The 15,702-nt window shown below is 36.9% G+C and overlaps 2 protein-coding genes across 3 annotated transcripts in view; both read right to left on the bottom strand.

Moving 5' to 3' along the window:
• Window positions 1-625, bottom strand: part of LOC144972502 (uncharacterized) — a 42,476-nt gene extending 41,851 nt beyond the window's left edge. The window contains exons 1-2 of the mRNA XM_078913780.1: window positions 541-625; window positions 68-155 (exon numbers count right to left, since the gene is read on the bottom strand). Of these exons, the coding sequence (XP_078769906.1) occupies window positions 68-125 (58 nt within the window). The 5' untranslated portion in view covers window positions 126-155; window positions 541-625. The remainder of the gene's footprint in view (window positions 1-67; window positions 156-540) is intronic.
• Window positions 626-3,076: 2,451 nt separating this feature from the next.
• Window positions 3,077-15,702, bottom strand: part of LOC144972501 (putative chitinase 10) — a 49,215-nt gene continuing 36,589 nt past the window's right edge. For both annotated transcript variants that reach the window (XM_078913776.1, XM_078913779.1), the window contains exons 22-33: window positions 15,513-15,632; window positions 14,962-15,094; window positions 14,563-14,687; window positions 14,028-14,151; window positions 12,869-13,054; window positions 11,583-11,702; window positions 10,469-10,623; window positions 9,405-9,532; window positions 7,817-8,572; window positions 6,845-7,053; window positions 5,318-5,507; window positions 3,077-3,681 (exon numbers count right to left, since the gene is read on the bottom strand). In XM_078913776.1, the coding sequence (XP_078769902.1) occupies window positions 3,500-3,681; window positions 5,318-5,507; window positions 6,845-7,053; window positions 7,817-8,572; window positions 9,405-9,532; window positions 10,469-10,623; window positions 11,583-11,702; window positions 12,869-13,054; window positions 14,028-14,151; window positions 14,563-14,687; window positions 14,962-15,094; window positions 15,513-15,632 (2,428 nt within the window). In that variant the 3' untranslated portion in view covers window positions 3,077-3,499. The remainder of the gene's footprint in view (window positions 3,682-5,317; window positions 5,508-6,844; window positions 7,054-7,816; window positions 8,573-9,404; window positions 9,533-10,468; window positions 10,624-11,582; window positions 11,703-12,868; window positions 13,055-14,027; window positions 14,152-14,562; window positions 14,688-14,961; window positions 15,095-15,512; window positions 15,633-15,702) is intronic.

Here is a 15,702-nt window from a genome sequence, read left to right as displayed (position 1 = left end):
CGAATGTCTTACCGCTAGTCCCAAAAAAAAAAGTCACACATAATTATTCATAAGATACAATACATACCCAGCAACATGGTGATTATTCCCAATAGAAGCACTTTGTTATCAACTCTCCTTGCCATTGGCTTTAAATGAAAGTTCGTTCCAAGACGCTGTTTAAAATCATGAAAATAAATAAATCGATATTGCCGTGCTCTCATAAATTACTTTAAAAAACAAAAATCAAAACAAAAACAGAAAACCTTTAACTCCTAATGTTGTTATATTAAATGACACTCAACTTGTTAAGGTGTCTCAAACCTAAGACTTAACATTATTATTATTATTATTATTATTATTATTATTATTATTATTATTATTATTATTATTATTATTATTATTATTATTATTATTATCATCATCATCCTCATCACCATCATCATTTTAATCATTATATTTTCAAACTGATCGTATTTTCTTCTATTTTTCTTCTTCTATAATCGAATCATCAATCTTTGATTATAATCATCAAGCATCTTATTCCAACAGAAAACGAACATTTTGTTATCAGAAAACAATAGCCTCAATTATAATCCACACGAAAAAGCAGTGTTTAAACCACAGCAGTTTACCGTGATATTGCGTAGATAGTAAGGAGATGAGGGGACACAATTTTACGTGACATATCAAAGAAGTTACGTTTCTGACTAATTCGATGGAGCATGCCAACTATCATTGATCACAGGTAAAAGTTGTTTATTTCTGTTTTTTTTTAATATTTTATTTTAAAGCTTCTTTTTGTAAAGTTCTCATTGGATTTCATTGACATTTTTTAAATATGAAAAGTTTGACAATAAATGCACGGAATGAATTGAGACAACAATATAAATGAAATTGTAAAACGGAATAAGTAAATACTTAACGTGTAACCCTCTGAAAATGGATTGAAGTAGACGTCAACAACAACAACAAAATAAATTTTAAAAATAAATCAAAGTTACAGGAAAAGAAAGAAGAAAACAAAAAGAAACTGCAGTCAAAGATATAGCTAGTGACTAAAATTAAGAAAATTTACTTAATTGTTTTTATCTAATTATCTTTCAAAGTTTAAGAATTGCATTCCTTTCTTTTTTCTGTATTTGATTGTTTACTAGTTTATGTTTTATAAATTTCCTATTCAATACTCAGCAACCATTTTACCTTATTATACTACAAGTTTAATACGCTTGGTAACGAATTTCTAGAGTTTGGCAGGAATGTACAAATGACCAGACACTAAATCAATATCTGTTTTCAATCCGGTAGACTTCCTCACGCTGGGACAATGATGTTGACCAGTTGACCAGTGGAGACCTCTCTGCCTGACCACTGCGGTGGTCAGATTATGGTCTGATGCATTTTGAACACTTTGATTGAGATTTTATCGCATTGACGCTGTGGTGCATGTCAAATATGTCATAAAACGGTACTTGAAATAGATGGTTATGTGGTGGCAATAATTTATTAGAAGGAAGGGTTAGTAGGGAAGGGAACAATGGGAGGGGGGGGGGGTATTGAGAGGTGAAATTGAACGGTAAGTGAAAGGGAGATAGAGGAAGATTGAAAGAGAGAGAGAGAGAGAGAGAGAGAGAGAGAGAGAGAGAGAGAGAAAGAAAGAGAGAGAGAGAGAGAAAGAGAGAGATACAGTGAGTGACTGTGTGTGTGTGTGTGAGAGAGAGAGACACACACACACACACACAGAGAGAGAGAGAGAGAGAGAGAGAGAGAGAGAGAGCAAACGAGTGAAATACATGTTTACATACAATCACACTCGCGTACACACACGCATACACAAACATTGAGAGAGGCAGATGAGAGAGTGAGAGAGTATGTGTGTTGTGTGTGTGTTTGTGTGTGTGTGAGTGAGTGAGTGAGAGAGAGAGAGAGAGCTATCACAACTTTTCTCTCTGATTTTATTCATTTTTAGCCTGTTGTACCCAACTCATAACAGGCTATTGGTGATTTAGCTGTCTAAATAAATAAAAAATAAAAATAAATAAAATAAAATAAGATTCCATTTATGTATCTCATAGGGGAAATTTATCTTTAGGGTCTATTCCAAGGGAAGACTGGAATGACCAGGCGTCTGCCGCAGTGCAGCGCCACAAATTGAACTAAGGCGAGGTGACTTGCTCAAAGGCCACACATTACATTTATTCTCTACTGCTTTAAAATTGTGATCATTTTGACGGAGAAAGTCTTGGGGATATAATATAAGCCCTTTCCCCCTCTCATCAATGTTATACGATGTGTTAGTCAACATAATAAGCAGTCACACTACAAAGTAATGATTACTTTAGATTGAGGAAGTATGCATTTAATTACCCTTTCTTTCCTTTTCTTCGATTTTATTCACTTAGCTATCTACATTTCTCGGTGTATCTATTGTTCTTATAATATTTTTCTTATTATGTGTTTGGGTGATGAGTCAATAATATCACAGATAAATGGTTGTGCTGCCATACCATGACCCTTTATCTTCTTCTGATCCCTACATTCGGTCTTTAACAAGGGTCTCGCCTGTTTGGAGCTTATTTTTATAGTTCTCCCATTTATCAAAAAGTAAAGAACAAAAATGAATATAACTGTTTAAAAGGAACAAAAAGAAAAAAAAAAGGAACAAAATACCGAACGTGGAACATTTGGACTCAAAACCCTTCTTCAGATAACTAAACGGGAATTCCCAAACCCGATTCCATCATAGGACAAATAATGGACGTAAAGAGACTTTAGGACCAACAAAGTTCTGACTTGAACTGTTTCATTTCTAATGACGAGACTTCAACAATGTAGCCCCATTCTTATATTATAATAGAGCATTTGTATAGATCAGTTCAATGTTCTATTCGGGGCTCCAAACAGAGACTAAATATCACTTATGATCTGTAGTCTCATTTTATTTGTAGGTATGTAATCAATGGTGTTGCATAATAATGACCTGCGTAAGAGCACAGGCTTTTAATGTTCACATTTCATTGAATTAGCCCAAATTTCAAGAAAAAGACGATTACTGCAAACTATTATTAGAAAATAAAACAAAATTGAAAGCCATCTGTAATCCATAATAAAATTTATTCATAAAACTGAATGTTGTAACAATCCAGCAAGATCATCAAAATTGCACAAAGCTTACAGCATTATGATAACTTCTTTCAGAACATATAGTTATGTTCCACATTCTCAAAATTTCTATAAGAGCCCAATTTATTATCAGCACATACATGTTGTGAGTTGGCCATATCCCAAGGTTAAGGTGAACCATAACTCAATAATATTTTATTTTAAAATTCAGCCTTATACATAAATTAAAATTATATGAATATAAGACGGATATAAAAAATGACTTTAAAGAAATTTAACATTTTTGTCGCAAGAAAAAAAAAAGTGCATCACTCTTAACGATATGAAAAGGGATCCGTCATGATATCCAAATTAAACTATCACATGACAGCAACACATAACAACATCGTCTAATAAACTAGCAGTCATGAGTGTGTCCGGGCAGATCGCAATTCATGATGTGATAGTTGAAGACTGTGCCAGGAGGACAAGACATGATGAATGTCTGGTGGTTGGCACATTCCACGTAGTGCTTGCAGGATGTAGGGTCGCGGTGGATACCGTCACTAAGTGTGAGTTCACGGCAGATATTGTTGATATCTGACGAAGTAATAGCAAAGTAAAGGAATTTAAAATTAAAAGTCTCCATCACGCCTCTCTCTCTCTCTCTCTCTCTCTCTCTCTCTCTCTCTCTCTCTCTCTCTCTCTTTCTCTCTTTCTCGAACAGCCATCAAGCAAGGGAAAGCAAAGGCTATAAAATCGTTTTTTAAAATTTTTGTGAGGTTTTTGCCGATCAAAAGATAGACGAAAAGATAGATGGATAGATAATTAGATAGAGATCGTTAGATGGTTAGAGAGATAGGTGGATGGATAGACAGACAGACAGATAGATAGATAGATAGATAGATAGATAGATAGATAGATAGATAGATAGATAGATAGATAGATAGATAGATAGATAGACAGATAGATAGATAGATAGATAGATAGATAGATAGATATGAACATTTATAAAGGACATTTCCATGGAAGTATCATATTTAATACTATTCACAATTATTCATTATTTTTCTCTTCCAGAGCAGCAATATGTAACCAAAATTGTCGTTACCTGAAGCGAGCCTATTTGGAGTGGGTAATATGTGTAAAGTACTTTCCTGAGTAAGCAGGGCTAGAGTCGCTCACCCCGTCTTTGACAACGCAAGTCGATGCTTGATTGTTATCTTTTTATGACATACAACATTGTTGAGCCAACGAGTCTCTACGTAAAGGATCAAATATCCCAACAACTGCACTCACTTCGAATTTCCAGAGAAAAAAAAGCAGTTATTTACATATATAAGGCCCACGAGATCGGAAATAATTCCGGTTTCTGAAGCGTTAAAGGGACAGTTGAAAGTTGTTGCTATCCTTTGGATAGGTCCCTAGCAAACCCAAGGTATTTCTCTAAAGATCTAATGAACATAACAATCCAATACCATTGGGTAGGAAGAGGGTCATAGAAATCAAAACCTTGCTTGTGAGTCGAGTTATTTATCAACTGAGCTGTCGGCATTGCTATGTCTTATTAAAGAAAGGCAGAACACTGGTCGGCATGCGGAGGATCCGACAGAGATAAACAATTTTGGAAAGGCCTTGATTGGCTGGGAGCACAGGAAATGCTTACAGCAGTCAGACGAGTATGTTAAAGGGAGCCCTAACTTGAGCTTTACAGTTTCAGTGCATTCAATTCATTCATTCGGTCATGTTGCACACCCTTTCTCCCCCAGATCTTTATCATTCTTCCTTATTATTTACTGAAAATTTTAGATTCTTTTGTCACTCAACATTTCCATCTAAGACTGAACATTTCCATCTAAAAAAACATGTATTACATGACTTCCCGTCCCGTCCCCCGTCTCACTGCCCCATATCAATGAGCTTGATTTTGAAAGAAAAGTCCTCCTTAAAAAAAAATAATGTGAAATAAACTGAAGTTGACAAAGCTGGGTGACATGACACAAGTACAGCACTGTTAAGAACCAACAATTAATGCGGGCTACTATCATTGCCATTTATATTTTAAGATGAGTGAAGCATAAACCATAAAGCAGATTCGAAACAAGAAAGGACATTTCAGGTCTAAATTTCTCTTCGACCATCAAGAGAACAATATGAAAGAGAGTGCAGTAAGTAATTTCAGAAATACAAGAGCAAAAGTCTGCAGACTGCATTCCTTCAAACAAATGTTACTTACGGAATTTCGGTGTAGTTTTGACGGTAGTTGTGGTGGTTGTTGGGATAGTCATTGTGGTTGTGTCGGTGGTCCAAGTGGTGGGCTTGGTGGTGGTGGTGGTGGTGGTTGTGGTGGTGGTGGTGGGCATCGTGCTAGTAGGCATGGTGCTTGTGGGCATTGTGGCCGATGGGCTTGAGAGACCTGGTGCCTGCTGAAATTGAGGAGGAGCGGACAAAAAGAGAAAAACCAATGAACCCCTCCAAAGGTACACTTATTTAACGTAAACCAACAGTTTTCAACATATTCAATGCCATGGAAATCTCATTTTCTCTGATACTTTTAGATATGATATCATTTATAACAGATGTTAATCATCATAGACATTAAATATTAGCCCCTGTTGCTCATTTTAATGCACTGTACTACGCCTAACGTTTAAGCCATTGCTGCCCGTGTTCAGAGAAACTATGAAGACTCATTTCTTCTTGCAAGAATAAGGGGAAACTACTTGTCTCATTTCATATATGTACCCGCCTTTTAATGTCAAAATAAAATCTTATTAAAAATACAGAGTGTCCATAAAGTCTTTCCTCGTTTAAAAACATCTTTATCAGAAACATGTTTTAGACAATATAATTAAAAAAGGGATCTATGAATACATAAATGCTTTACATTATCTTTTACTCAATGCGCTTCAATATTGTTCCCATACTATACAAGCAAATTCAACTTGATTTCGATTTCTTTCCATGTGGCGTGATGGAATAAAAACAGCTCTTTTATTTAATGGTAAGTGGGCCAACATCTGGTATGGGAGCTGAATAAACAATGTCTCTGATGTAGCTCTATAGGAAAAAAAGTCACAAGGAGAAATGCCTGGTGCCCAAGCAATCGAGACCAATTTCTCCGAATCCATCTTTCTGGAAACCCGTCATTTAGAAAATCGCGAGCGCCCTGTCTCCAAGGTGGAGGAACACCGTCTTACTGGAAAAGCATCTATGGCTTATATTCATGAAGATGGGATGCAGCATAAAACTCCAGCATATCTTAATAAGACATTTATAGTAATCGTTTTTAAGAAAGATGGCCCTATAACACTTTTGTGCATCTGCCAACGCCAAACATTCGCTTTGTGTCTCAGCAAATTCAGAATAATCGTTTCTGTATTTGTCTCTTTAAAAAAATTGTTTTGTGTTCGGCAATGGTCTGCCAAACTGGGCTATGAAACGTCCATGAGTTACTTTTGGCGATTTTGTTCCATGTAGTCACATTACACAAAGAGAATTTTGTCGTACAGTTGTGATTTTGAGATCGAAGGAGAGAAAAATGAGGTCTTATAAGTTCATGCTCGTTTTGCTAACTTTGGTGATTAATGAAGGCTGATAACCAATGGACATAAAAACGGTTTTAGAATAATGAGTCATTGACATTAGGGAAAGAATTTATTGACACCTGTATGATGATAGGGTTATAATTTGAGATGGAATGGACAATGACATGGATTTTTATAACTTCTTAGATTACAAATATGCAATAATATTTTCTTACTTTACAGTTAGCCGTGTTCTGTGGCCAATCACAGAATTTGGTAGCATCATTGAAAACGAGGCCCTGAGCGCATGTGAGCTTGAAGGCCTCTCCAGACGTGCAGATGAAGTAGGTCGAGCAGTCCTGTGGGTTTGCATAGAAATCGTCGACAGCAGGGTCACACTTGATCTCGTTAGAGTGAGAAACGTGATGTGAGGAGGTGGAGGGCACTAGATGAGGAAAGAATAGAATGCGTTAAAATCTTGAACTATTATGTATAATGATTTTAGGCATCAAATTATTTGTTTATTAGGAGAAGATTGAATTTTAGACTCAAAAATTATCAAACTGTGATCTGCTTTCAAAAATTCTTGATGGTTAATTTTTATATTCTTTGTATGTCTTATTTGTTAACATGTATATGGATATCATCGGTCTGGATCTATCTATAATAATCAAACAAAAATGGAGGAACATAGTTAATTAGCACTGTACAAGTGGAATGGATGCAATATGGACATTTCATTAGACAAAGGCACGATATAAACAGGAAACTCACATTGTTGTTTAAATGACCAAATTTAAAGTTAATATTCTTAACATTTTGCTCAACTCGTTATAAAATGTCTACTGCTTCTATTCTAAACACAAAGATCTGTTTTTTTAAAGTGCAGTTTGCCTTTTGAGCGGCACGTCTCTGAAACATTTATTTTACCATTATCTTTAATGCCTTTTGCCAAGCACTCCGGGATCAAAATATTAAAATGCATGTAGTTTGACTTATCCAAAAATGATATGCCTTTACCAAACATATTGTTTGGCTCTTGGTGTAGTCTGTCACTTAACTATTCAAACTGAAGTACGTTATAAATACTAGACTTAACGTCACTAATAGCCAACACAGGGATCCCAGTGGTGACACACCAAACTACGAAATCACTAAACGTATCAAATGAATGGATAAAGAGGAGAGCGGGGGTCGATGATTCTTACCAAATGGGGTGGAAGCGGCAACTGGAGAAGTAGAAGGGGAAGGTGGTTGCTGAGTTGATCCCATAGTGGGCTGAGTTGGGTGTTGGGGAGTAGATTGAGTGGATGGTTGAGCAGTCGATTGGCTTGATTGAGGTGAGGATTGTGGTTGAGTCGTCGATGGAGTTGGTTGTGGTGAGGATTGTGGTTGAGTCGTCGATGGAGTTGGTTGTGGTGAGGATTGTGGTTGAGTCGTCGATGGAGTTGGTTGTGGTGAGGATTGTGGTTGAGTCGTCGATGGAGTTGGTTGTGGTGAGGACTGTGGTTGAGCTGTCGATGGAGTTGGTTGTGGTGAGGACTGTGGTTGAGCTGTCGATGGAGTTGGTTGTGGTGAGGATTGTGGTTGAGCTGTCGATGGAGTTGGTTGAGGTGAGGATTGTGGTTGACTAGTCGATGGAGTTGGTTGAGATGAAGACTGTGGTTGAGCTGTCGATGGTTGGGTTGGTTGTTGAGTGGTCGATTGGATTGTCGGTTGGGTGGTTGATTGGGTTGTCGGTTGAGTTGTAGATTGGGTTGTAGATTGAGTTGTGGTGGCATCGGCTGTGCAATGGGCGTGATCAGCAAAGTCACAAGTCATCAGGCTGGGATTAAACTTCAGGCCCGGTGGGCACTCCATGACGATTGTGCGACCACCGACACACTCAATGAAGTGGGTGCAAGATGATGGATGAGGATGGACGCCATCGCCGAGACCATTTGCCGCACATGCATCGCTGGAAGCTGAAAATAGAAAACAATATTGACATTATTTAAGGATTGCGGACTGTTCACTAAACGGATATTTAACGAGGCATTGTGCACATTGGAATGCTATCATAATGGTGAAAGCTGCGATTCACAGAGTTGTTTAGAAATTCCGGATGTTCATATAATCAATAGTATTGATGCTTGAAAAAAATCAAAATTAAATTAGAATTACTGGTGGGCAAGCGTGTTTTTTCACTTTATTGTAAAGAATTAAGGTGCATTGGTCCCAGAGAGTTAGTGCCTTATTATAGACAGCCTTTTCAAACAATAGTTTTAATATTAATGGAATTTTTCATGAAGATAGGCTAATTAACAGTATTCACACGGCGAAAAAAAAGACCGAGATTCTAAGCAAAAGGTAGTTACAGAATCCTTAGAATATTCATGGAAAGGGCTCGAAAAAGCAACAACAATGTTATAGGATGTTTAAAAGTAAAAAGTAAAAAGATAATAAACGGAGAATTTATTTATAAGCACATTTCTATAGATTAAGCATTCTAAATGCGCTTTACATTAATTCGTTAATACCCCTACTCTCACCACCACCAGGCCAGCTAAATAAACCAGGTTCAGTTTTATACAGTACTAGTCCCTTATTAGACAAATCTTTGTACCAGCACTTTTAGCCTATAGCTGGATTCTCACATGTGTCGAAAGGGGTAATATCTGTAAAGTGCCTTTAACTAGGACGTCAGTCGAGTGCTGATGCCACTTCCAAATGGACTTGAATAAAACGTCGTGTTAAAGTAAGGAAGAGGTATCATTCGCTTAAGTTTTCTTACGAATAAAATCCCGTTTGTCTTACCTGTAGAAGGCATGGTTGGAAGAGTTCCAAATGGGGACTTGGTTGTCTGGGAAGACCCTGGCGCCATTGTTGAAACGCCGCCGGCACTGGTACTAGATTGTGATTGGCTGGGAGTGGTAGCCCCTTGGCTATTCTCATAGTCGATGGATGGATGACAGTTGGTGGCAACGGAAAGAACAATAAATAATTGATTTCCACTACCTATACTTCTAAAAAGTGATTTACGTTTAATGGATTTTGCCATAAATTAAGCAAAATCGTACGGATATAAAATAATAATGCAAGATCGGTGTGAGTTTTCATGATTTTATAAACAAAAATAATCTTTGCATAGCTTCTGACTGTAATAATTTTTCAATCGCTGATGTCATGCATGACTCTTTAAATGAACGAACCGCTCTATTTGGTTTCACTACAATAGTCCTTCAACCATAAGGCCCATTTGACCCTGGGTTTACCCCTGTTTCTATTGTGTTAAAGGACAAAAGTAATTGCGTGCTACCCTTTTGATTGGACGTTAATCTATGGCAACGTATCTGCAAGACTCAGCTCCTGGGTGGACAGTAGGATCTGGGAGGGGGGTCAGCAAAATATTTAGAATTCACCCAGTCCCTTTGCATGTGACGTGAATGCTCTATCAGCTGAGCTGTTTGAGACGCCTTCATGTGTTATCACAATGAGCAATATAGTATTACGGTAATGTAATAGTAATATTGTCGACCAAGCACCACCAATTCATACTTCATTACTTATTTCACTCATTGTTTTTATCCCATTATTTGGCAGAATATTGACATTCCATCATAATCAGCACCTGACAATTGATATGAATATGTCTCAGTCTTTTAATGGTCTCACATTTCCTAATCAAGCCAGTGACGAAAATAAAATTTAGAAAACAAAATCAAAACAAACACAAAAATAAACAACCCCCAAATTAAAACAAAAAACAACAACAAAAACCCCCAAATAAAATGAGTATTACATGATGAGACAACATGATGACTAAGTACATTTAGATTATAATGCAGTCATTCAATTTTATTACTCATAGATTCGCTTACCCAACAGTGACGCCAGATCGAGGGTTGCCACACTCGTCCTTGATGGCGTTCATGAGGGGATATTTTCCTTGGTTACAGGATTGACCACTGAAGTCATCCAGGGGCAACTCCCATACCATGACACCGCCGAAACCCTGGTCCATTATGACACGAACCTGGGGAGGGGGGGGGGAATAGAGGCCGTCACTTCATGAAATTGGTCTTGTTGAATTTTCAAACAAAATAGGGATACTGTTCAGAAATCTGACTCTACAAAACTGAAAAATTGACGAAAGAAAAAAAAAACAAGTGCAACATTATTATGTGGTTCATTGCCTTGAACAGAATTGCTCCGGGATGACACGAAGTCTCCGTTAAAAAAGAGCTAGTTTTTAGACTTGTTGACAAGTTGCGAGTCATCTAAATTGATCGATGTTTTGAGTATATAATATATTTTTTGCCACAACACAAAAAGAAAGTCACATTATTGAAGACAAATTTTCTGCCATAAGATTTCTATTTTGAATCTGTTAGCAATTTATTGAGGTGAGTCTTATTTGTTTAGGATTTGATCCTTCGTTAATTTAACTAATTTTTCTGTTACCTTGTCACTCGTATTGAAAATAACAGCTATCTCTAATGCAACTCAACTTAGAGTATTTGGTATAAATGTTAAACCTATTATGGATCTGAAACCGGGAGAGTCACAAACACCCTTTCGCACAAAATTAAGACCTTCATAAACAAATGCCTCCGCAGGATTTTTTAAAATCAGATAGCAATAATATATTTCTGACATATAATCATGGGAAAGGTCAAACCAAGAACCCATCAGCACCAAAATTAGGAGGAGGAAATGGAGAAGGATCGACTATACCTTGAAAAGACCAGGGAGCAACGTCACCCACCAGTCTCTCGATTGGACTCTCCAATGGACACGAATGGTTGGGCGTTCGTAACAAACAAGGAGGCGCATATTGACATATTGACAAAATGAAGATGGAAGGCCCCACCTGAGAGACTACCAAGAAGAAAGCCAAGGACATAAACAGATGACGAACGCTCGTAGAGGCCCTATGTTCATTAAGGAGCGAAGAGCTAGTGACAGATAAATGATATAAGATTAAAAACAAACCTTGTTTTTGAGACTTTCTTGGTCGTCGTATCCAACCCATTGGTTGCCCTTGACAACGTAAGGAACTGCTTGATCTGTAATCTGTTTTACAGTGCCGCCATCTTGAATAATCTTGCACACCTGAAACAGTTTAACAGTCGTAAAAAAGAGAAGTTACCAAGTGGTACAGTGGTCATCGCGATGTTTTGACCTTTTTGGAGCACGGGTAGTTGATGATAATGGTGAAGTCAAATTTAATCCCCGATTTAATCAATTTGGACAGATTATGCAAATATGCTTTGATATTCCTTTTATGTCAACAACGTGAAATTAATCAGATCACTAATATTTTAAGAGAAGTATCGGGATGTCTTGCACCTGCTAGATAGGGTATTTCAAATTTTGATGCCTATTGCCACAAATCCTCGCTCGTAGTACTTTTCAGTGCATTGTATCTCCCTCGTACTTTTAAAAGACTCCATATGTAGATGGTATAAAGCCACTATAAAAGACTCTGATATTGTTTATGACAATGTGTGGCTCACGGCTCCAAGAGGTAGAATGTCTAGATGAACAAGTTGTTGGAAAATAAATTCAAAGCCACGGATATGGAACTTTAGGTAATTTTTTTTTTATCCATCGTGATGGAAAATATAAATACAATGACATTTCCTTTAATTCTAAAAATATCAAATTTGATATTTTCATACTAATTCTTTTATAAATTCACTTTTCAGGATCCGATTCATCTCGACAATACGGTTTTGAGAATGACTCAGGTCACATTTAAAATCAAACTTCGATGCTGTTCTGTGCTGTTAACCGATATTATTTTAACTGGTTGCAGTGTTTCCCACTGTTAATGACTGTAAGCTTGTTTCATTTATACTTTTACTTTGACTGGCATACAGTCTAATAATAGGTAATAAATCGCATTTATATAGCTTTTGACCCAATTTGCATGGGCTCAAATATAATTATTTGCAACTATCTACGAATACAGTAGAATCTTTGATAAGGGTTTGGTTGAGGTCTTGGTTGAATGGAGTACGATGTACACTCTCCAAATGGTCGCACCTCATAAATGATTTGAAAAACGATTCTGTTTTTAATCTATTAGAATGTCATAAAACGATAAAGTATACAGATGTCATGGATTACCTATGTATTGTTTTCATCACAAATATCAGAAAACGAAAAGATGTAATAAAATCTAATGGATTTTGAACGATATGGACTTATTCAAAGGTCTGATAACCCATTCTTATTGATTCATTGTTGCAATGAAAACAGTTCTAGAATTTTACCTCATAATATGACAGGATTCCTCCCTCTCTGGTGTACTGCCCAGCCGTACCTGGACCGGAAGTAGGAGCCATGACATCGTTGTTAGCAGGGTTCGACAAAGTGAAAGACCTTCCGTAAAGGCCAAGACCAACATTGATCTTCTCCTTTGGCGCTCCTTGTGAGGCGTAGTAATTCATGGTGTAATTCTAGGGGAAAAAATTATACCTTCAAATTTGATCGATGTACCTATGTTGATAATTTAAGCTGTGATATAAAAATATATCTCACTATCATTTCATTTGTCTCATGTGATATTTCAGTGTTGATGTCGAGAAGTGATGACGTTTAAAACGATAAGAAGGGAGTCTTGTGCTCACAAGCCAATTCAAGAGGCTATCAACAAATGAACTCGGGCCTACCCGAGACGAATGAAAAACCTGAAGGTCTCCTTGGTGGAAAAGAAATGTATCTTTGTTCGAAAAGGTTGCATTCGCTGTCCTATATATAATAAGTTGTAGGTTGTCAAGTTTGAGAAATAAATGTTGTCAAGCGTTTAGAGCACGGTGATGAAAACTAATACAAAATCCATTACTACTACTACTACTACTACTACTACTACTACTACTACTACTACTACTATTACTACTACTACTACTACTACTACTACTACTACTACTACTACTACTACTACTACTACTACTACTACTAGTACGACGACTACAACAACAACAACAACAACAACAACAACAACTACAACTACTACTACTACTACTACTACTACTACTACTACTACTACTAGTACTACTACAACTACTAGCACGGTTGCTACTACTACTACTACTACTACTACTACTACTACTACTACTACTACTACTACTACTACTACTACGACTACTACTACTGCTGCTGCTGCTGCTGCTGCTGCTTCTACTTCTACAAGACATAATAAGATAAACCTCTGGCAGTTTTATTGGATTGTAATGAGGTCTAAATATTGTTCACAAACTTCTACATTAGTTATATACATTTTTGAGTTGTTCAATTATTGAAACGGATTTAGTAACGTTATTAAAAAGCTGACCAATAAAGAAAGAATATTTAGAAGTTGATAACCAGAGTGTCGGTTTTGTAATTTCATTCCGAATTATTAATCCATCCGACAACTCTTCAAAAACTCACGATATTATAATAAACATTGTTTCCAGTCTCCCCAGCGTGACCATACAAAGGACTGTTGTGGGCAGCATAGCTATCCCAGCTTCCATGGTAATCGTAGGCCATTAGGTTGATGAAATCCAGGGATCTGAAAGAGAGAGTGCTGGTAGTACACATTTGCTGACAAAATGTAACATTGCTCCTTTGAATAGCTTTCAAAATACATTTCAAGATGACCTGTGTCCTTGTTTGAGAAATGTCACGAAAAAAAGGGGAAGATTTATCGTTTTTGCATGATCGTAATATGCCATTGTGAAGGCATTTCTGAAAGGAAAAATATAATTAATCCACCGCAGACGCTACCACCCATGATGCTCGACAGGAATCACATTTGTTAGCCGAGTGACCAAATTGATAGTCAACGATCTTTATCCATTCAATACCCTCACTCCGACAGGTATAATATAATCACGCCAATGTAAATGTCAAAGTAGATCACAGATACATTCTCAATGGACGCTATTGTTAGTTCTTTAAACAATTCCATATAACTACTTACTTGGCAACAGGAGCAACTTCATAAGCAGTATCAATCTTGTCTTTACCAGCGGCGACAGCAGCAGAAAGCAAGAGTTTCTGTTTTCCGGTAGCAGCAGCTTCCTTCTCAAAGGCGTCTTGCAGCTCCTGATAGTAATAAAAGGTTGCTAGGTTCATGAATGTTATCTATTTCACCAAAATTACCAGCTTTGAACCAGTCTGGCACGTCCCAACATTCATTTACATTTTTTTCTAGTCTAGCCATACGTATCCTTTTTTCCTTGAGTAAAATATTGAACATTTAATCCTTACGTTACACACACACACACACATAACACACACACACACACACACACACACATATATATATATATATATATATATATATATAAATTACTAGATAGAAGCCTTAGTTGTGTACCTGTACAAGTAATGTAAACCTGTGCTTGTCTTCGGCGGGACTTCCTCTGTTTCCTGGGTATTCCCAATCCAGATCTAGACCATCAAAGTTGTGTGATCGAAGGAATTTGATCGTGTCATCAATGAAGTCTTTCCTGTAGGATAATTCACAGGTTTATGAGAATATGAGAGAAAGAGAACGAAAGAGAAAAATAAGAACGAAAAAAAAAATTGTGTAGGACTAAAAATAAATTTCTGAATAAATGGGAGGGATTGTTGTATAATTTAATACTTGCTTCGTTTATAGTGTGGCGACTACATACTTCTTAACTTGTCCGGAATTTTAAAGCACCTGATATAAACACAACAGTAGACCACCACAAGAGATGATAAATACATTGAAGTAGAAGCAGAAAGAAAAAGAAGAAGAATAAATGTGAGCAAAAAAGATTCTTCTTAAGATAGTTTCCAACTTCATCCTCAATGGCTTATGTCTGCTCGTTGTCAGCAGGTTACATATCCATGTCAGCAACATAAGCAGTGTCACAATCACCAATTATAAAATCTACCAACCTGGTTGCAGCAGAAGATACCATGTGGGTGAAGGCCTGAGTACCCATGTTATATCCACCTACAGCTATCATCGTCTTTAGGTCTGGGTTCTGTTGCTTTAGGTCTGTGAATTTGTGGTAACTGGGGGTAAAATGTAACAAGTTTGAGAAAGCATGCAAAAAGTATTGGTTACATATGTTATTTCCTTTCG

The sequence above is a fragment of the Berghia stephanieae genome, chromosome 5 (genome assembly GCF_034508935.2).
Source record: "Berghia stephanieae isolate SIO BIC M18660-M18661 chromosome 5, UCSD_Bste_1.3, whole genome shotgun sequence".
Taxonomy (NCBI): Eukaryota; Metazoa; Mollusca; class Gastropoda; order Nudibranchia; family Aeolidiidae; genus Berghia; species Berghia stephanieae.
This window is presented reverse-complemented; position numbering and strand designations above follow the sequence as displayed.